Genomic DNA, 21,961 nt, shown 5'->3' with positions numbered 1-21,961 from the left:
GAATCGAACCTGGGACCCTTCAGTCCACAGGCTGATGCTCTGTCCACTGAGCCAAATTGGTTAGGGCTAAAATAGATTTTTTATTTATTTCAGAGAGGAAGGGAAAGGGAGATAGAAACATCAGTAATGAGAGCAAGCCCACAACCTGGGCATGTGCCCTTAACTGGAATCAAACCCTGGACTCTTCAGTCTGCGGCAAACATGCTATCCACTGAGCCAAACGGACTAGGGCTATCTCTAGAGCTCTCTTCATTTTGTAATCTCTACTCATTAAACCATAACTCCCCTGGCAACCACCGTTAGGTTTCTGCCTCCATTGTTTTGTTTACTCCAAGCACCTCACATGAGTGGAATCATCCAGCATTTGTCTTTTTTGTGACTGTTTCTTTCACTTAGCATGTTCTCGGGGTTCATCCTGTGGTAATATATTGCAGAATTTCTTTCCTTCCCAAGGCTGAATTCTTCACTGTAGTGGTCCATGGGCACCTGGGATGCTCCTGTGTTTTAAGCATTGTGAACCTGCTGCCGTGAAACGGTTGTACAAACATCTCATTGAGAGCCTGCTTCCAGTGCTCTGGGTATAGCCTCAGAAAGGGGACGCCTAGGTCACAAGGCAACTTCATGTAAATTCCGAGGCACTGCATTGCTGTGTGATTTCCATGGCAGTGCACCACCTCCATCTCCACCAGCACTCCCCGCATCCCCACTTCTCCGCATCGTCACCAGCAACTGTTTGGTTTTACATATATATTGATTGATTTCTGAGAGGAAGGGAGAGGGAGAGAAACATCAATGATGAATCATTGATCAGCTGCCACCTATTGGCCCCACCCTGGGAATGGAGCCCGAGATCCAGGCATGTACCCTGACCAGAATCGAACTGTGACCTCCTGGTTCAGAGGTCAACGCTTAACCCCTGAGCACCCAGCGGCTTGTTTTGCTTTTCTGATGGCGGTAATGCTAATCGGTATGCCTCTGGGGTCACAATATGGTGAATGGATATTGGTGCTAGACCCAATGCGTTTTGGTCCTGCTGCTTATTGCGTGACCTGGGTGTTATTGCAGGCCTGTTTCCCTCTTCATGAACTCAGCATTACCTCAGAAGGTTGGTGAGAACTGAATGCCTATAAACCACTCAGGCTGGCAGAAACACTCAACAAATGTGATTATTTCTGCCTTAAAAGCAGCAACCATAAACCCAATCCTGATTTACTCTGGCTCCTTTCGGACTAGCGTGGAGGCCAAGAGACAAACTAGGTGACTTTTCAAGTTTTTATCCCTGGGTGTGAGGAAGGCCGGCTGCTCAGCCTCACCGGCCTGGTTTCTCCGCGGTGCGGGACCCAGAGGAACTCTGTGGACAGTTACATAAACCCTGCCCCTCGGTCCCCGGCCGGTCACCTCTGCAGACCGCTGTGCATATTAAAGGGGGGGGGGGGCAATACAAAAAAAAAATCAGCGAGAGCGCGAACAAATCCGGACGCCTGCGGGAATCCACGTGGTCCTCGGTGGGTAACTGACCAGAGCAGCTACCCTGAGGCAAGACCCCAATCCTCGCGCCAAACGATTGCAATGGAGAACCCTCCACCATGGGCGCCATGTCCCCCTTAGCTGCGTCCTGGGGCTGCCTCCACGACCCCCACCATTTTTGCACCTAGTAAACCAGCGAGGCAACAAGGGAATCTGGTTCTGTGCGCGCTTTGCAAACCCTCTGGGCTCCATCCTGCGCGGCTGGAAGACGTCGATGCGGCAGAGTTGGGGGCAGAGCTGGCCGCGGCGCCAGCCCTCTCTGCCTCTCACTGGCCGCTCCAGACCATCTCCCCGGCGGGGGACGCCGTTTCAGCACCAGGAGGCCGTGGACCTTCTCTGGGGCCGCGCGGTGCACCGTCCAGAGGAGCGGGCTGCAACCTGCTCCCCCGTCCCCCTGTCCCCCCGCACCCGCCGCGATGTGCCCGCTGCGCTGGGCCCGTGCGGAGTCCGGGGCGGCGGCGTGACCTTCCCGCGAACTCCCCCTCAGCTGGGGGTGGAGCGGCCCGGGCCTGCAGGCGGGGGATCGATTCCCAGTCAACCGACGCAGGTTCTCCGGCGCAAACCCCTCCCTCCCGCTCTGCTCTCCAGCCTCAGGCTTTTAGCGCCCAGCGGGAGGCGCCCTCCCTCTCCCGCAATGAGCACCCCGGGGGAGATGCACCCCCTCTTCCTGCCCCCTCCCCCAAACCCCGCGGACGCCCCCCGCCCCTCCAGAGGGAAACGTGCTCGCGGCCCGGGCGCGGACGGCGGGCCCGCTATGCACGCGGCGGCGGCGGGGAGGCGGGGCCTCGCCCTCCGCTCGCCGGGCCCCGTTAGTTCCCCAACTTCCCCGCGCCGTCACCCCGCTCGGCGGCCGGCAGCCAGGGGCCCGGGAATGGCCCGCTCACGGCGGGGGCGCGGGGACGGGGTCCCAGCCCGGAGCCCGGCGGGGAGGCGGCCGCCGCCGCGCACATTTCGGAGGGAGCGCGGCGAGGGGAGGGGCTCGGTGTTGGGAAGCGCGTGCTCGGAGGCCTCCGGGTCCCGCGGGCGCTGAGCTGGGCTCCGGTCCGCGGGCGGCACACCGGGGCCTCGCCCCGCGGCGCCGGAGAGGCGGCCTGAGCCCGCGCCCGGGCGGCGGCTCGCGGTCCGGCCCGGCGGCCGCTCCGGGCGCCTCCCGGGACCAGAGTGACGGCCGGGCTCGCGGGCTGCGGGGCCGGCTCCCTCCCCCCGCCCCCTCCCCCCCGGAACCCGCGCTCCCGCCGGGCTCGCCCCCCCGCCGGCCGGCGCTGCGGAGGGCGGGGCGCGCCCATCCAGGTTGCGGGGCGGCGCCCGGGGCTCGGGCGGGCGGGCGGCGGCGCGGCGGGCGCGGAGGCCGGCGCCGCGCATCCAGGTTCCCGGGCGGCGCGCGCGCCCCGCGCTCGGCATGGCGGGCGGCGGCGCGCAGGCGGCGGGGCGGCGCCGGGCGGCGTAGGCAGGTTCCGGGGCCCGGCCCGCTCCCCGCCCCCTGTGTTGTCGCCTCTCCCTCTCGCGCTGCACTTCACGGGGCGAACATGGCGCACAGCTGTCGGTGGCGCTTCCCCGCCCGGCCCGGGACCACCGGGGGCGGCGGCGGCGGGGGGCGCCGGGGCCTGGGGGGCGCCCCGCGCCAGCGCGTGCCGGCCCTGCTGCTCCCGCCCGGGCCCGCGGGCGGCGGCGCGGCCGGGGCGCCCCCCTCCCCCGCGGCCGCGGCGGCGGGAAGCGGCGGGGCCGCGGCTGCGGTGGGAGCGGCCGCCGCCTCGGCAGCCCCCGCGGCGCCCGCCGCGCCCTCGGCGCCGTCCGCGCCCGCGGCCCCCGCCGGGCCGGCGCTGCTCCGGGTGGGCCCCGGCTTCGACGCGGCGCTGCAGGTCTCGGCCGCCATCGGCACCAACCTGCGCCGGTTCCGGGCGGTGTTTGGGGAGAGCGGCGGGGGAGGCGGCAGCGGAGAGGTAAGGGGCGCGGAGCCCCGGCCCGGGCCCACCCTCTGCGGGCCTCCCCCCCACGGGCCGGGAGCATCCCGACCGGGGGACAGCCCGGGCCCGGCCACGGCCTCCCGTGGCGGCGGCCCCAACGCGGGCTCCCGGCGCCACCCCGGGTCCGAGCCATCTGGCCGGGGGCGCTCAGCCCGCCCGCCCTCCCCGGACCCTTGCCCAGATGCCTGGCTCGGACCCCTCGCCCGGGCTCCCCATCCTGGGCCTGAGCCCCCCTCCCTTCCCCAGATTACCTCATCCGAGCCAGATCCTCCTCCCTCCTCCCGGGGACCGGTCCCCGCCCGCCGCCCGCCTCCCTCCGGCAGATGTTCCGCTCGGGGCCGCTCTTCTCGCAGCATCCTCCGGGGGCGGCCTCCTGCCGGGGGCCGATGCCCTCCGCACACCCTGCCCCCCAGAGCTGCCGGACCTCCCTGCTGAGCCCCTCCATCCCGCCCGGTCCCCGCTCCAGCCACTCCCCCTTCCCTCGCCTCCACCCGCACCCCCCGCTCGCAGGTAGCTGCTGCCCCCGCCCCCCCCCCCCGCACGGGCCGCCTTGCACAGCCTGCACCCCGCTTTCCCCTCGCCGCGCTGGGCTCCCGCCGGCGGCCGCAGGGCCGCTCTGCCCCCTCCGCCCCGTCCTCCCCGGGGAGGCCTGGCCTCTCGGCGGGAAACAGCGCCTGTCCCAGGCCCAGAGCTGCCCCCCTGCCCCGGGGAGGCGGCCTGTGCGGGAGGCCTCTGGGGCTCCGCAGCACCTTCCCCGGGGACGCAGCTGCCCCCCCCCCCCCCCGGGCGCTGGGCAGCAGCCTCGCTGGCTCCCCTGGCCGCTCCTCCCACGTTTCTCACTGACCACCTTGTCCTGCCGTCCGGGCGGCGGGGGGCGCGGGCTGGGCGCAGAGGAGAGAGGGACAGCTTTCCCTTAGTGTGCGGGGATCCGTCGGGAAGGGGGCTGTGGAGCACGGTTATTCCTCAGGAAGACAGGGCCCTCCCAGTCACGCCCTTGCCCTTCCCATGGGGACGCGGTGAGGATGGGTGCTTGGTGAGGTTTCCCAGCCGCCCAGCAAAATGGAAAGTGGCCTGGGAGGGGAAGTTGAGTTCAGGGTCAGCCAGGGCCTTAGGCATTTGTTTTCCGTTGGCTGCAGGAGGGGCTGAGGTGGGGGTGCGGGATGCTAGGAGGAAGAGCAGTTGCTAGGGGCTCCACGAAGGAGGCATGGGGTGTGCTGCTCTGAGTGCTTCTGATTGAAACAGAAAGGGAAAGATAACCAGGCATTTCCTGCCGGCCCGCCGTTGGGGCGCACAGAGGATCCTGGGCTGTGCCTGCACCCCTCCAGCTTTCCACAGAGCCCGGAGGAGATCCCAGATACCCGGCCCCTCCCTGCCCGGAGCTGGCCTTTTCCAGCCGGCAGTCTTCCTGCCTCCGTTTAAAGTCCTTTCTGAGGCGGCTGACGGGAGGCTGAGCGCAGCGCCGGTGATGGAGCGGAGGACATGATGGGGGCGTGTTCCTTGCTGTGTGGCTGGCTGGCTCCCTCCCCTGCCTCTGCTCTCCACCTCCGTCCCCAGCCTGCAGAAGGCAGCTGTAGGCAGCAGGGTTGCTTGAGACTTATTTGTTGGTTGCTGTAGATGACTATTTTTTTTTGAAAGGCCAATTCTGTATTTTTTAAGCTAACAACACAGATCCCATGTAGTTGGAGAACCAAAGGCCTCATACATGACAAAAAGACTGAACCGTTCAGGTTACTTGCATGGAGTTGGTGCTTAAATGTGAGTTGATTTTGCTTTTCTAAAAGATACAGCAGCAAAAAAAAAAAAAAAAAAAGACATTTCATTTACCTGCTTATTTTCAAAATGGGGATTGCCGGGTTATATGTGGAGTTTTAACCCATATGTGCGCATGATAAGAAGTCCCTAACAGGAGGAGTCGGTCTGTTGTACGGCCCTGGGCAGCCTTCCCCTCTTGCTCAGCACGCTCATGTGTTTTGCACAGAAGGACCACGTTCACATTCCAAATGTCGCCACATACTCAAAAGCAGTTTTACACGGACCGTTCCCAGCGATGGCATTTTAAGAGACTGGCGAGAAGGAGCCACCTGGATTCAGGGACCTAATGTCTGGGCACCAGGCTATTCCATCCCTCGGTCTTCGGACCCCTTTCCCGGCTTCCCGGGCCGCCCCGCACCTGCTGGCAGCGCGGCCGCGGCGCCGGAGGGGGCTGCTCGGGACTGCGGGCATTTCAAAAAGCGCTTTCGTGTCAGGCAGGCTTTTGCCTGAACAGCAGTTGCTGCTTCGTTCCGAGAGAGTCACTGCTTACTCAGACCCTCTTTCTCTGCAGGGCTGAAATGAGCTGTCTGGGGGAGCTTGTGTGTGAGGAGGCAGTCTCGGATGGGTCGGTGGTTTGGGTTAGCGCTCACCCCTGGTCTGGTTTCTCACTAACGCGTCACATGCTGTCCTTTGACCTGGTCTTTGCGGGGTAGAACAGGCGTTTGGTTGCAGGCCTTACGGATCAGTGGCGAGGCTCGCACGGGGGTTAGGAGCTCCCTGCGCGCCCTCGTAGAGACCCGGTTGGAATCCTCACAGCTCTGTCCTGTGCTGCAGGCAGGAACACGTGGCTTGTGGCCCGTGAATCAGGATTGTAACTTGGTCACCTCGAAACCGAGCTTCATGCTCAGAGAACTGGAGAGCTGGAGTGGGTGAGGGAACAGCTTCCAGGTCGCTCCCGTTTGAACCCCGTTAGCCGGGAGCCGTCCTCCACCATGTGCCCAGCGCCCGCCTCCAGCTACAGAGTTCTGAGGACCACGGCTGTCAGAGCCGGAATGTTTAAAAAACATAGGTGTTGCTGATCTCCTGTTCTGGCTTTCTGTATGACAACTAGGAAGTAGCATTAAAGTTTAATTTTCTTAAAAATATATTTTTGTTGATTTCAGAGAAGGGAGAAGGAGAGAGACAGAAACAGCAATAAGAATCATTGATGGGCCGAAGCCGGTGTGGCTCAGTGGACAGAGCATCAGTCTGCAGACTGAAGGGTCCCAGGTTCAATTCTGGTCAAGGGCATGCACCTTGGTTGCGGGCACATCCCCAGTAGAGGGTGTGCAGGAGGCAGCTGGTCAATATTTCTAACTCTCTATCCCTCTCCCTCTCCCTTCCTCTCTGGGGGAAAAAAAAATATATATATATATATATATATATATATATATATATATATATATGTGTGTGTGTGTGTGTGTGTATACACACACACACACACACACACACACACACACTTTAAAAAGAACCATTGATTGATTGCCTCCTGCATACCTGCGGCCCCCCCCCCCATAGAGCCCACAGCCCGGGCATGTGCCCTGACAGGAATTGAACTGTGACCTCCTGGTTCATAGGTCGATGCTCCGGACGGGCCAGCCATAAAGTTTGGTTTTGTTGAGCGCTGTCATGCAGGAATACCTGCCATGCTGTTGGGCCTTCTTTGCCGCCTCCCAGAGGCAGGCCTGTGGCCCTGCGGCTGTTGCAGGCGGTGATGTCCCTCGGCTCTGCCATCTAAGTACACAGGGCACGTCTCCGCCAGCTGGAAGTGGGGCTGCTTTCACATAAACCCCAGAAATGGCTCATCGGCTACCAATCTCTGTGTAGTAACGTCATAATTCAGTCACTTTCCCTACCACCTCACAGAACGTTAAAAGCAAACTTCCCACCTGCTCATAAATCCGGCAGTCTGGTTAGGGATCGGTGCGGCGCCGGCTGGTGTGCGTGCTCCGTTTGAGAGGCCGAGGGCGCTTGGGCTGGGCTCCGCAGCGGGGGCTCTGCAGGGGGAGACTCTGGCTTCCTCCCTGTTTGTCGGGCTCAGGGACAGGCGTGGGAGTTGCTCCTCCGTCGCCCGGCAGCAGACCCACGCGGGGCCCGCAGGCGGCGGCAGGGGCAGGGCTCCCGCACTCAGCTCCAGTGCAGTCAGGCAGGCAGGCTCGGGTTTTCCCCTCAGACTCTGACCTGTGAAATGAAAGGTGAGCTTCATCTATCAGCTCATCAATCCTTCTCTACGCCAGTGTTCTGATTCTTCCATTATGTTAATTTTTTGGTCAGGTCAGAATTTCTTATTCTGAGTTTATTTAGAGTCAGAGTCAGGGAGTCTCTTTTTTCCCTCTTGTTTTTAAATACATTTTTATTGATTTCAGAGAGGAAGGGAGAGAGAGAAACATCAATGATGAGAGAATCATTGATCAGCTGCTTCCTGCACGCCCCCTTCTGGACATTGAGCCTCCAACTCGGGCAAATGACCTTGACCGGAATCAAACCGGAGACCCCTTAGTCTGCAGGCCAACGTTCTCTCCACTGAGCCACACTGGTTAGGGCCTTGGTTATTTCTAATGTCAGACTGTACACTTGCTTACTTAGCTGGCATCATTGGGAGGGGGAATGTCAACTTGGTAGGGAAGTTTTCATTGTATGAACAAAATATAAGGACTTACCTGTGTGGAAAAAGTTCGTGGCCGAAGTTGACCGATTTTAATTATAAGATAAATGAAGATCAGATTTTAAAAACAATTCATCTGGTGTTAGAGCCCCTCTTGCTTGGCTACCTTTGTTCTCCTGTCTCAGCTGTGGTTCCTGGTTCGAAGGGGCAGCTGTTTTCAGGGCGGTGCCGTGTCCCCCTGGGTGTGCGCCTCCCTTTCCGATGGAGGGAAGAATCCGGAGGGACGGATGTGTCTGAGCCCGGTGACAGCACGGCTCTGGCGCTGCTGTGCTCCAGGAGGTGGCGCTCTGGGCGGTCTGCGAGCTTCTCCCTCGCTGAGAACGCGGGGTTCACCTGCCGTAGGATGACCTCAAGGCACAGCTCCCCAGGAAGCCATTATCCACAAAACCGTGATTCATCTTCTGCCTGGGAGTTGGGAAGAGAAAACAGCCCGTCCTGACTCAGCTCTCCTCTGCCGCTGCCGGAGCTCTGGCCGCCGAGCTGTGCAGACGCAGCCGCTGCCCCGGCCCCGGCCCCGGCCCTGCCCTGCGGCGGGAGGGTGCCTCGGGCTGTGCTTGTTCCCGGCCTCACACACTCCCCGGCCTCTCCGGAGACCGTGTCTAATTGTAGGCCTCCTAATTAAAGACTCTGTGCCTGCCCACATTCCACTGGTGTTGGCACGGAGCTTCGCACTGACTTCTGTCTAGATCTAACTGGGGGCCTGCTGGTCACTGTCCATCCTTCTGCCGGTGGGAGCCCAGGGCTCAGCCTGTGGGAAGGCTGTCACTTTGGGGAGGAGTCTTCTCGGCTTGCTGGGAGGGAACCTCCTTTCGTATGCATGCGTCATTTCCGGTGGTAAGAAAGTTCAGTTACTCTGACCGGTGGCATCTACATTCTAATAGGATTCCGAACCCCCTAGGCACTGGTAGGAAAGAGGAAGCTGAAGAGTTCACTGTTAAAAAGCATTTGGGTCTCACCTAGGTTGTTTTTAAAGCTTGGTGAGTAAAACCTCATCTGGAGTAAATCGCAGACTTGTGATTTTTGTGGACCGTAGGTGGTGAGGACAATCCATCAATGAAATATTGTTTGCTCCTGCCGAAGCCGGTTTGGCTCAGTGGTAGAGCGTCGGTCTGCGGACTGAAAGGTCTCAGGTTCGATTCCGGCCAAGGGCATGTATTGTACATTGGTTGCGGGCACATCCCCGGTAGGAGGTGTGCAGGAGGCAGTTGGTCGATGTTTCTATCTCATCGACATTTCTAGTTCTCTATTCCTCTCCCTTCCTCTCTGTAAAAAATCAATAAAATATATATATATTTTAAAAAGAAATATTGCTTGCTCCTAAAAATAAATAGTGTCAGGTTTTAAAACCTGATGAAAGTTAACTGAGATTTGAATGAACTTTTTGATTAGAAAATTCTTCGGGCAGTTCTAGAAATTTCTGAACTCTTGTAGGCTCCAGTTTTCTTGGGAAGTTCAGGAATTGGAGAGGCTTCTAGAGTAGGTTCTGCACAGGTGAAAGGTGTTCTGGAAAAGGGAGCTTCACTTTGTTACTGTGTCAGCGCAGAGCACAGCCGCCTTCGGTGGTCGCCGGGCGGCGGGAGGTGCGCCTTCTCAGAAAGAGGGGTCCCGGCGCCTTCACCAGGCCCGGTGGGTCCCCGATCGCAGGGAGATGGGGCAGGAGACAAAGGCCACTTTTCTGTTCTGGTCGTTTCCCTGGCTGTGAGGAAGGGTGCCTTCCAGAGAGCGGGTTTATGGCCTCTGATGGCTGGCTTTTATGAGGGTGGAGGGTGGGTGCCCTGGGCCGAGGGGGGTTACGCCAGGAACGGAGAGGGGAAGGGGTCTTTTGTTAGTCTCCTCATTTCCCGCCTCTTAGGAAGCCCCAAGGACATGCAGACACATCCCATAAAGTGGTTCTTTATGTTTCAGAGAGGATGAGCTGCTCTTCTGACCCGGCCAGAGACATCCATACTGCCCTGCTAAATATTTCAGGCGCCTCGCTGTCAGGTTACAGCGGGGAGCTCTGCCAGGCGCTGGCTTTTCAGACCCTGAAAGGAGCATGTCAGTGTGTGACTTGCCGTCGTTTTGGGTGACATACATTCTCTCGCAGGATTAGTACAGAACTTGTCAGAGGCCGGGCGTGGTTCAGCTTTTCAGATGTGGAATGTACTACCCTAATGAGTTTTAACAGTTAAAGATAGAAACGTAAGAGTTAGCTGACAGTGTGAAAATTCCCCTTGTTTGAAATGAGTGGTTGCTTCTCTGTTTGACAAATAAACGGAAGGGGTTTCCCCGGAGCTCACCTGGAATCGCCGGGCGCTGCCTGTGCGGCCGGTAGCATCTCTCCGAGGCGTCTCCTCCTGGGGCTGCGGGTCTCCCGCACTCGCTGTTCTCTTGCATTTCTGGCTTTGTATTTGGTGGGAAGTTGGGGTGTGGACTTGCTGCTGGCTTTCACAGTGAGAAATGTGACCCTCCAGCACGTGGCTGTCTGAGTCACCCTCGCACCATGCTTTGCACCACATATGTCAAACACGAGGCCCGCGGGCCAAATCCAGCCCGCCAGGCCTTGCAATGTGGCCCGCACCGCGCTGTCATCACTGCACTCCGCTGTCAGTTTATGACATTGTCAGTTTATGACTGTTCAGTAAACCATTCGGCCCGCGATTTAGGCTGGATTTTAGATTTTGGCCCCTTCTCTGATTGAGTTCGACACCCCTACTTTGCACCCATGCTTAGCATCGTTTCTTACTTATGGCATTACAGGAACTGTTGCTTTCTGTCTTAAACTAGGAGAGTAATGCTACTTATGAGGAATGTTTTGGGAGAACTTTTTTTCATTAGAGAAATTAATCACAAATATCTGTAATATCTATACTGAGCGGAATGAATATTCCCATGTGCCTATATTCAAATTCTGTTTTTCCCTGGGTATTAACGAATTTTTAGATCAAACACAAACGTGCACCATTGTCCCTAGATTATTGCCTTTAATTATAAACAGTGAAACCATGTGGATAGCGTCTCTTTAAGCTCAGTTAACGAGGAAATCCTTTTGTAATCTCTCCAGCCAGGATTCCTTATTTATGCATATATAAACACTTTTGCAAAGGAGGGGAGACTCGTTATCTAATCTGCAATAGTGTGAGATAGTACAGCACTGTGGGCTAACAGATCAGTTAAAATCCGGGCTCTGCGGTTAGACTGCCTGGGTTCGGATCCTGGCTCCGCCATTTATTAGCTGAATGATCTTTGAAAAATTTCTTAGCCTCTCGTGCTTCGGTTTCTTCATTTGTAAATTACTAGCAATCATGCTTAATGAGATTATTGTGAAACTCAATTGAGATTATGCATGCAAAGTACTTAGCATTTTGCCTCGTGGTAGAAACCTTCATTATTATTAGGATTCAGAGATTCAAGTAACATGAATGCTACAATCTTTTTTACCAAGATAACTGGTTTTCATGACTTTGAGGTATACATATAGACCTACTTGAGTGCTATGATCATGACTTTAGAATCGTCTCTTTTTTTCTTTTTTCTTTTTTTAATCCTCACCTGAGGATCTGGAGGATTTCCCCCCATTGATTTCTAGAGAGTGGAAGGCAGGGAGCAGGGGGGGAGAGAGAGGGAGGGAGAGAGAGGCATTCAAGGGATGAATTGGTTGCCTCCCACACATGGGACCTGCAACCGAGATACATGCCCTTGATTAGGAATCGAGCCCAGGACCCTTCTGTCCCGTAGGCTGATGCTCTATATATTTAGCCAAACCAGATAGGGCTAAAATGTTCTTTTTTTTCTTTTTAATATATTTTTATTGACTTCAGAGAGGAAGAGAGAGAAAAAGAGACATCAATGATGAGAGAGAATCACTGATCAGCTGCCTCCTACTTGCCCCCCACTGGGGAACACCCCAGCATGTGCCCTGACCGGGAATCGAACCGTGACCTCCTGGTTCATAGGCAGACGCTCAACCGCTGAGCCACTCTGGTCGGGCTTAGAATGTTCTTGATTTTAGTCTGAGGATTAAGTCATCAGTAAGCTAGAAGCACAGTGAAGGCCAGCCATTCACCTTGGTAACTGTACATTGATGTTCAACTAGAGCCGTGGTCAGCAAACTGCGGCTTGTGAGCCACATGCGGCTCTCTGGCCCCTAGGGTGTGGCTCTTCCACAAAATACCATGGCCTGGGCGAGTCTGTTTCGAAGAAGTGACATTAGAAGAAGTTGAAGTTAAAAAAATTTGGCTCTCAAAAGAAATTTCAATCGTTGTACAGTTGATATTTGGCTCTGTTGACTAATGAGTTTGCCGCCCACTGAACTAAAGCATAATTAGAGATCAGGCCAAAGGGGAGGAGAAGGAACGAGGCCGTGGGTAGGAAGGCAGTATCCCGAGGATGCTCCTGGTTTACGAGGGCGGGCACCGGGCACCGCCGGCACTCTGAGGTGCTCAGGGTTTGGGTCCCCAGGTTTAGACCCGTTCGTCTGGACCTGGGAACTATTTGACATTTGTTCTCAGGTTTCTGCTTGGGGAGAGTAAGTCTACAGAGACCGATGCAATTAGCAGGGTAATTACAGAGGAAATGCTAAGTTGTGGGTTACAATTTCTGGGGGTTGGAACTTAATTTGAGAAAAATAACCACAAATAGAATAGACAAAAACATTAAAGTTTTTTATTTTCCAATTACAGTTAATATTCACTATGATTATTTTTTAAAATATATTTTTATTGATTTCAGAAAGGAAGGGAATGAGGGAGAGAGATAGAAACATCAATGATGAGAGAGTACCATTGACCGGCTGCCTCCTGGGATCAAGCCCTCAACCTGGGCATGTGCCCTTGACTTGAATCGAACCTGGGACCCTTCAGTCCGCAGGCTGACACTATCCACCGAGCCAAACCAACTAGGGCAGTATTCACTATTACATTAATTCCAGGTATGTAGCGTAGTGGTTAGACATTTGTATAACTTAAGAAGTGGTCCCCACAATGAATCTGATTCCCTCTCTGACACCTTAAACAGTTATTTATTATTCCCCGTATTCCCTGTGCTGTGCTTTGCATCCCCACGGGTTACGGTTTAAGAGTAATGAGCAGAGGGCAGTATGCGTAAGAAGGAAAAACACAGTTCTGCTTTATCTCTCCAAGGAAAGGTTTGCTAAAATACTTCATACGCTGTCCTTCACAGAGGAAGGAACCGGGCAGACAGTTCAACATTTTCCTTATATTGTGGGGCCAGTGAGTGGCCGAGCCGGGCTTGGAATCCAGAGGAGCGTTTACGTGAACGTTCATTCATCTTCTCTGTGCTGTCTTCACCCCCTCTCCCCGCCCCGCCCACACCGCTCCGCCCTGCCCCACCCCGCACCACCCCGCACCACACCGCCCCGCAGTCTGAGCTTTCCCGGGTTAGGGAGTGTTTATGTAACCGCCATGCCTTTCTGCTTTGCTGGCCTGCTTTAACTGTCCGTGCCTTCTGCATGGATTGTTCCCGTCATCTGCTGCCTCCTTTTCCCTGTGTGCACTGTTACTCATGGTTTTCCTGAATTCACACCTGATTATGTCACTTCCCTCTTAAAACCCTTTGACTTCTCACTGGATATAAAATAGGATTTAAAATGATGAGCCCCTCAGAGTCTGTGGCCTACACTCGCACATTTGAACATTATCTTTTGAACACACGTTCACATTTATGTGCTTCCATCCTATGGGACTGCCAGTGGATGTGTCCCCCCCTGTGGTCCCTGCTTCACACCTGCCGAGCCTCTGTTACAGCCTTTCCCATCGCGCCTGCTCTGCTCCTTCGTTTTCATGACTCAGATCCACGGATCCCAACCCTCCCATGACGTTTCTACGATACCACTTCTGGTGGAAATGCAACTTCCCATTTCCAGTTTGTTGGTTGGTTTGCTTGTTTTTGGTACTTTATGGGTACCCTTAAAGTATTTTCTCCAGGATACTTTTCTTTCTTTTTTAAAAGGTTGGTTTTTAGAGAGGGAGGGAGGAAAAGAGACATCGATGTGAGAGGCGTTGATTGATATGAGAGACATTGATCAGTTGCCCTAGGGGAGGGATCCCACTCGAACCCACAACCTTCTCGTGCACAGCAGATCGCTCCAACCCACCAAGCCACACGGGTCAGGGCTCCAGGATATTTTATGTTGTGAATACTTCTTATTTTATCTGTTGTTCCTCCATTAGGCTGTGATTTCTTTGAAGACCATTTTTAAGTCATTTATGTTTTATGTTGTTTACAGCGGTGACATTTCATATAGTTATCAGAGAATGTTGAATTGGAAAATGATATAGTTAACAACTTTTAAGAATACATTGCAGCCGAAACCGGTTTGGCTCAGTGGATAGAGCGTCGGCCGGCGGACTGAAAGGTCCCAGGTTCGATTCCGGTCAAGGGCATGTACCTTGGTTGCAGGCACATCCCCAGTAGGAGGTGTGCAGGAGGCAGCTGATCGATGTTTCTCTCTCATCGATGTTTCTAACTCTCTATCCCTCTCTGTAAAAAATCAATAAAATATTTTTGTTTAAAAAAAGAATACATTGCAAGGACATACTAATATCACTTACTAATGTTGTACAAGTCTATTAGCAGGATAATTCTTATTAGTGTGTTTTTAGAGAGAAGGAGGAGGGACAGAGAGACAGAAACTTTAATGAGAAGAGCATCTTCCACTGGCTGCCTCCTGCGCTCCCGGTGCAGCACCCCGGCTGATCATTTAAATCTTATTTTATGTCACCCCGGGCCTGCTCCTGGGTCAACACTTAATACCCTTCTCCCCGAAGATAAGACAGTGTCTTATATTAATTTTTTCTCCCAAAGTTGTGCTAGGTCTTATTTTCAGGGTATGTCTTATCTTTCCATGTGCTAGGTCTTTTTTCGGAGGATGTCTTATTTTCGGGGAAACATTGGCCGGGCAGCAGGATAATTTCGAGGGGAAAAAAATGTGTTTGTTTTTTTATTTCAGAGAGAGAGAAAGAGGATCAGTTCGTTGTTACACTTATGTAGGCGCTCAGTGGGTGCTTCTCCTTGTGCCCTGACCGGGGATCAAACCTGTGACCTTGCTCTAACCACCTGACTACCAGGCCCCGGTGAGACATTTTTAAAAAGTAGTGAACTGACAAGTATCAGAGGGAAGTCTTAGCGCCATGTCAGGGCGTTTGTAAAAATGCTGGTGGGGGTTGTAAAGTAACGCCGCGGTGCAGGGTGGGATGGCACGTTCTCACCAGTAACCTGGCACCGTCCTGGGGGGCAGCCTCCATCTCTAGGTTCCTTGGCTTAAACGGGACGAGGACGCGGGAGGGGGACTCAGGAGACCCCAAGACGCTCTCTGATTGGGAGTCGGTCCCAGGAGGGAAGGTTGGAGAACGGAAGGGTGAGAGGCAGCTTCATAACTTCAAAAAGCAAGAATGGACCCGTTGTCAGCTCCACTGACAATGGAATCAGCGAGAAATGGGTGTGAACTAAAGCGGAGGGTAGCTGTGTACTGACTGCTGTCATTGTCAAATTTTACCATTTTCTCTGGAGGGGAACTTTTCAAGCATGGTCCTGCCTGTGTGTGTCCGACATGAATGCCCTTTCCCGCTCACTTCCCACCTGTGAGTCAGTAAGCATGTTTCATTCAGCTCTTAGAGGGCACGGGCCCAGTTTTCTCCTTTGTGATGTCACCCGAGGGGTCCTTGGCTGCCTGAGAACTATTTATTCGAATTGTCAGCTATGGCAATAATGAACTTTCAGTAGAAAATGCCAGAGAAATGCTATGAAATGATTTTATAGTGGTTTTATAGGTTTCAGCAAATGGGCTAAGAGAGAAATCCCAAACATTAAGAGAGACCAGGGAAAATCAGTGTGGGTTCAATACAGGAACAAGTCCGCACATGGACCTTTTATGTCCTTCCTCGCTGTAGTTCAGAGAGAGGCACTTCGGAATATTGCCGTTAGGTTCTCGCTGCTTGGGCGCCGGTGACCTTCCCACCTGCAGCCGTGGTTCCTGAGGCTGCGTGGCCTCTCCCCGGCTCCGCGGCCGTGGAGGAGCTGAGAGGCTGGCTTGCAGAGCGCATTTCCTGTGCAGTCAGACTGAAACGGGGAGGGGTCATTCATATCGGTTACCAAAGGCTGGGCAGACTGCTGTACACACAACTTGTTTCTTACCAACTCTTCCTTCTAAAACCTTGATTGGGTTATTGCAGTTTTAGGACCTTTTAACTTAGTACTGGAATTGTGAGGAAATTCCTTCTATTGGTGATTTGGTACTTCATTTATTTAAGCTTATTTACATACTAGGGGCCCAGAGCACAGATTCGTGCACCTTGAAAGGAACTATGGGCCGCAAGGCTGCAGCGGGCACAGGGTAGGTCTCGGCCCATCCTCCATGCCCCCGCCCGGCCTCTCCTGCTGCAGCCCTGGTCCCCTGTCTGCCAGCAGCCCGCTCCCGCTGCCACCGCTCCCTTGCTCACACCGCTCACTGTGTGGACCTATTGGGGCCTTTGCCAGCAGTGCATGCGAGAGGCAGCTACCAGCCCCGATTGCCCCTCAGGAGCAGGGGAAGGTGGAGGAGCCAAACAGTCAGGGATGGCACCAGCAGTGGGTGCAAGCAGGGCCAGTGCCGGCAGCAGGTGCGAGCACGGGCTGGATGATGGTGCATGGGAGCAGAGAATTTTCAGAAATCACAGAGGCTGGCCTGATGGCAGCACCCGGAGCCTGCGTTGGCCTGGTGCCCCACTCACCTGCTTCACCATCTTGCCATGGCCAACACCTGCCATGTGTGTGCTCTGCCACCTGCTGCCAATGCCCGCCATGTTCCATGCACACCCCCTGGTGGTCAGCACCCATCATAGAAACCAGTTGTTCTGTTGTTAGGCTGTTCTGCTGTTCATCTATTTGCATATTAGGGCTTTCTATGTATAGATAATGAATATTTTCTAAGTTTTATTGGAGGAAATGCTGTTCACTCTTAACCAGACAATCTCATCCAATGGAGTTTGAAGGATTGTTACAGGAATTCTGCAAGTGATGCAGAGTGAGGGCAGCTGGCTCCCTGATTGTAAAACTGGCTGTCATTTGGGAAACTCTGGGATTGGAATATAAAAGATTCAGACTTTTCTATAACATAATTGCTAGTCACACAGGTATAATTCAAAAAGCAGAAAATAACTTACAGTTCTTTAATTTACTGACAGACTAGTGATGGAGTAAAAGAAAAACTATCAAGGACTCTCATGCAGGCTCCTCAGAATGGGGTGGTAACTTCCAGCTCTGACTTGGAAGTCAGAAGAAAGTCCGTTGGTTTTTCAAGATATTAAGAACATAGCCCTAGCTGGTTTGGCTAAGTGGATTGACTGTCTGCCTGCAGACTGAAGGGTCCTGGGTTCAATCCCGGTCAGGGCACATGCCCGGGTTGTGGGCTCCATCCCTCCTGTCATGCAGGAGGCAGCCAATCAGTGATTCTCTCTCATCATTGATGTTTCTATCTCTCTCTCCCTCTTCCTTCTCTAATATAAAAAATAGTAACAATAAATTTAAAAAGGGACATGAAATTTCCCAGCTCATACATTGAACATTAATTCCTAAAACATATTAGGTTGAAATTGTGTTGGCTGACGTGCAGCTTTGTTTTGTTGGCAACGGGAGTGTTACTCTGTCATCGAACTTCCCGTGGCTCCTGCAGAAAACGGACTGCTGGCCGATGCCTGCTCACCTCGGGAAAGTGGATTCCTCGGGATTGCTCTCGCTGCTATGTCATTCGACAGCTCCTCTCCCCGAAGGAAAGATGCAATCTAAGTTTTGCTCCAAGATAAGAACAACAGGCTGGGAGGAGAAAGAAGTCTATAGTCGAACCTCAGAGTTGAATGAACACATAGGGCAAGATGAAGTCAGCTACCTAACGTTGGCATGTGGGGGATCCGGGCCTCTGACAGTAAAAGGACTTCCCTGGAAACAGTGCCGTGTTTGTTTAGCTTCCCAGCCTGGCAGGTGGATCTGGGCGTTTGTGCTGCTTTCCTCTTACACCGGGAAGAATGCCTGTGAAGGCGATAGACCGGCTTAGGCTCGGAACCTGGGGGTCTGCACTGTGCTTGCGTTTTTTGGTTTTTCAGGGTCTATATGGCTTTCTGTCTGATGGAGGGAGTTTATTTTGCTGTTTCTTTTTCCCAAGACAAATGAGCAGCGTACAGCTACCCCTCTGAAGCAGGCTGGGCGCAGCACACCTGCCAGTTGCTTAGCTGTGTGAGCATCTCTGCTTGTTCTCGCTGGCCTGGAGTGAGGTGAGGGGCATGTGAGAGTTCTAGGTAGAATTCAATTAAACATTCGAAAACACAGCATTCTTGTGTAGGTGAAAACTTTACCAACCGTTACTGAAGAACGATGTATTGACTTTGTTTAACCCTAGGTGACTTGGGTTGTCATTTCTCAATAGCAGGCAGGAATTATATTGAAAACAGGTTAGCCCTCCCTGGTGTGGCTCAGTGGATAAAATGTTGGCTTGCAGACTGGAGTGTCCTGGGTTCGATTCCAGTCAAGGGCACATGCCTGGGTTGCAGACTCGATCCCCAGGAGGATCGTGCAGAAGACAGTTGATCAAAGATTCTCTCTCATCATTGATGTTTCTATCTCTCCCTCTTCCTTCCTCTCTGAAATCAATAAAAATATATTTTAAAAACTAATAAAGCAGTTTAAATCTCTTCCTATCTGTTCTGCAAACAGCCATTGTCCTTTTTGATGTTAGTTCAATAACTGCATAACTTTCTTAAGCATTTGGGTTTCAAAACTCTCTTGGCTTAAGAGGTTTGTCTCTTGGTGTCTGTATATTTGACGATGCTTGACTGTATTATACTTTTCCCTTCTTACAGATTCAACCGCATTATTGTTATATTCCACTTTTTGGAAATGATACAGATGCTACTATATTTCCTTTTAAAACAAATGATGGTCCAGCTGATGTGGCTCAATGGTTGAGCATCGACCTGTGAACCAGAAGGTCACTGTTCAATTCTTGGTCAGGGCACAGGCCGGATTGCAGGCTTGATCCCCAGTGTGGGGAGTGCAGGAGGCAGCCCATCAATGATACTCTCTCATCATTGATGCTTCTATCTCTCCCTCTTTCTCTCGGAAATCAATAAATATATATTTAAGAACAAATGATGTGAGAGTGCTTACAAAGAAGCTGGTCTTCCCCGATGTGGCTTCATAAAGAGAGCACTCTACAAAGGACGAAGTGGGAGGTGGACAGCTGTAACTCATTTCCCAGTGCGCATCTTGTGTGCCAGGTGGATGCCCGCGTGCGGGTGTCGGCACTGCCCACGTCCCTTCCCGACGGGAAGTTACTGTGTGATTCCTGTCCACCAAGCTCATCCTAAAACATAGCGCCACTGTGAGTCCTGAAGTTACAATGCTTTGCAAGGTGCTTGGGAAGAGAACGTTAACAGTCGGCCTCGGGAGCATTTATGTGGGACTCCTTGCTGCATTACTGAGTCTTGGGCAGTTATACCAAGTGTAACATGAATCAAGATAGTTTTATGGTCTTAAGGTGTCAACCGTCCCTTCCTTTACAAGGGAACTAGGTGCCATCATCCTCTGCTGCTTCTACAACCTCCTCTGTATCTGGATCCACCCCTCAGCTACTCAGGCTTGTCTGCAGTTACCTCTCTCCCACATCGCCTTCCTCCAGCTGGGTTGGTCTCATCAACATATAAAACTTTCTTAAAATAAGTACTTTTATTGATTTCAGAGAGGAAGGGAGAGGGAGAAAGAGAAACATCAATGATGACAGAGAATCATGGATCGGCTGCCTCCTGCACACCCCACACTGGGGATGGAGCCCACAATGCAGGCGTGTGCCCTGACTGGGAATCGAACCCTAACTTCCTGGTTCGTAGGTTGACGCTCAGCCACTGAGCCATGCTGGCCGGGCTCCAATCCTTCTTTTTAAACATCCTTGACCCCATGTCCTCTAGCTACTACCCAGTTTTCTGCAGCTTTTGGAACTGCTGTCCACTCTCCCTGCGGCTCCTGTCCTCAGCCCTCCAGCTGGGCTGTGCTCCCCTGACCACGGAGCAATCCCTTCTCTGCGTCCACAAGGCCTCTGGCCGCCTGGATACATGTCCCCAGTCCTCCTCCCAGGGACTACACTTCTTGAACCGCTTCCCTTGGGGTCTGTGACCCACACTTCACCTGCCTTTTTCTTTCTCCGCTTCCGCATTCCCAGCGTCCGTGTGGCTCCCTGCTTGCTGCTGCGCAGGGCGGCCTCCGGGTCCTCGCTGTGGCCGGCCGAGGACTGTCACTCTGGCCCTGGTGGCTGCTTGTAAGCCCGGGCTCGGGAACCCAGTGGCTGCCTGACATTCCATTTGGCCGATGGTGACGGGCCAGCGGGCACTGAGATGATTGTGGGCCAGGCAGTATTCTGAGTCCTTCCCGAGGCTTGTTCACCTGATCTGACCGCCCTCCGCGGCGGCCGCTGCTCTTCCCGGGCCGGGCACAGGAGGGCCAGGAAGCACCTGGACAGCAGTAGGCGTCAGGCTGCACACCTTCACAGCCTCATCTTCCTCTCGCTCCTTATTTTGGAACCACTTTGCTGCTTACCCAGTTGCTCAGGAGGAAATTGAAGCGTCATCCTTGATTTCTCATTCACATTCCGAATAGCCCGTCAGCAGTGTTTCTACGCGCCCTCCAGAAGCAGCTTCTCTCGGGCCATCGCCCCTGTCCACCGCCCCAGGCTCAGCGGGAGCATCTCTTGGCTCCTGGGCGTCTGCTGTGTTCTTACCTCTAACGGCTCTTCTCACAGCAACGGTTCCTCCAGGAGGGAAGCACCGACCTGCCGCCCTTCACACTTCCATGGGGGCTTTTTTTCCTGCAGTGGCTCTCCTGACCCTTTTCCTTAGCTGGGTCAGTTAGCTCTGCTGTGCTTCTGCATCCGTTCCTCTGGCATAGCAGCTATCATATGACATAAGTCATATGTGATTTATTCACCTGTTGCTGATAGACCACCAGGTCCATAAGGCAGAAACAGCCTTTTATCTGTTTGTCCCTTCACCCTGAGGTGGAGTCACAGACTATGTGAGTGAATGGGTCTGGTCTGTCCGGCGGAGCATGCTCTATGCATTCTTCACAGTGACAGTCACATTGTCCAGTTCTTTGGAGCCCATAGAATATTCTTGCTTACGCCCTGTCGTGGAATGCTGTGCTCGTCGGGCAGTGCTGTGAGGGAAGGTGTGCGGTCAGTGGCGGTGTGGGCCAGTTCTTAGGAGGAGTCAGATGTGCAGCACCTGCCGCCTCAGGGCGCCCGGGCCGTGATGTGCACACAGCACCAGACATGATTTAGTTGGGGTTCTTTCTGTTGTTTTTTGTAGACATTTTGCAGTCGTCTTTGATTTCTAGGAAAGTCTAAGTCCTCTGCAATCCAGAATTGGTGCCTTGTTACTAAGTCTTTCCAGTGTTTCAAGTGGGTGATGGGCCCTAACCGGTTTGGCTCAGTGGATAGAGCGTCTGCCTGTGGACTGGAAGGTCCCAGGTTTGATTTTGGTGAGGGGCATGTACCTTGGTTGCAGGTGCATCACCAGTGGGAGGAGGGGGGTGCAGGAGGCAGCTGATCGATGTTTCTCTCTCGTCGATGTTTCTAATTCTATCCCTCTCCCTTCCTCTCTGTAAAAAACCAATAAAAATATACTAAAAGATAAAGGGGGTGATGGGGTCCCGAGGAGAGGCGGGAAGGCTTCAGCGTCGGCGCCTCGCCCAGCACTGCGTCCCCAGCGCCGCTCCCTGGCTCTCTGTGACAGTGGTAGGGCTCTTACCTCGGGCGTTGGGAGTTCTGCGCTAGGAGAGGGAGGGCTCCGCGGCTCTGAGGCTCTGAGTTTGGCTAACCCATCCGGTTGTGTGAGCAGTGGGCACTTATTATTTTAAGCATGTTTCGGTAAGTCACCTGATAATGTTTAGAGTGAAAAGAAAGTTCTTGGGTGGAAACACCGTCTTTGTTGACTGCTTACTCTTATTTAAGTGCAAGACCATAGGGAACGCTCCTGGCGTGCCCTTTGGAAAGCAG

The 21,961-nt window shown here is 53.9% G+C and overlaps 1 protein-coding gene across 13 annotated transcripts in view; it reads left to right on the top strand.

The window, feature by feature from the left end:
* The first annotated feature begins 2,972 nt into the window (after positions 1–2,972).
* The window catches only part of KMT2A (lysine methyltransferase 2A), an 82,940-nt gene continuing 63,951 nt past the window's right edge, over positions 2,973–21,961 (top strand). For 5 of the 13 annotated variants that reach the window (XM_084895535.1, XM_084895532.1, XM_084895533.1 and 2 more), the window contains exons 1-2: positions 2,974–3,467; positions 5,148–5,246. In XM_084895535.1, the coding sequence (XP_084751661.1) occupies positions 3,054–3,467; positions 5,148–5,246 (513 nt within the window). In that variant the 5' untranslated portion in view covers positions 2,974–3,053. Of the gene's footprint in view, positions 3,468–5,147; positions 5,247–21,961 lie in introns of all 13 variants that reach the window. The other 8 variants (XM_084895534.1, XM_084895530.1, XM_084895527.1 and 5 more) reach the window with 2 other exon arrangements.

The sequence above is a fragment of the Pipistrellus hanaki genome (assembly GCF_964339955.1).
Source record: "Pipistrellus hanaki genome assembly, chromosome: 9".
NCBI lineage: Eukaryota > Metazoa > Chordata > Mammalia > Chiroptera > Vespertilionidae > Pipistrellus > Pipistrellus hanaki.
The sequence above is the reverse complement of the archived record's forward strand: the minus strand, read 5'-3'. Positions and strand labels throughout refer to the sequence as shown.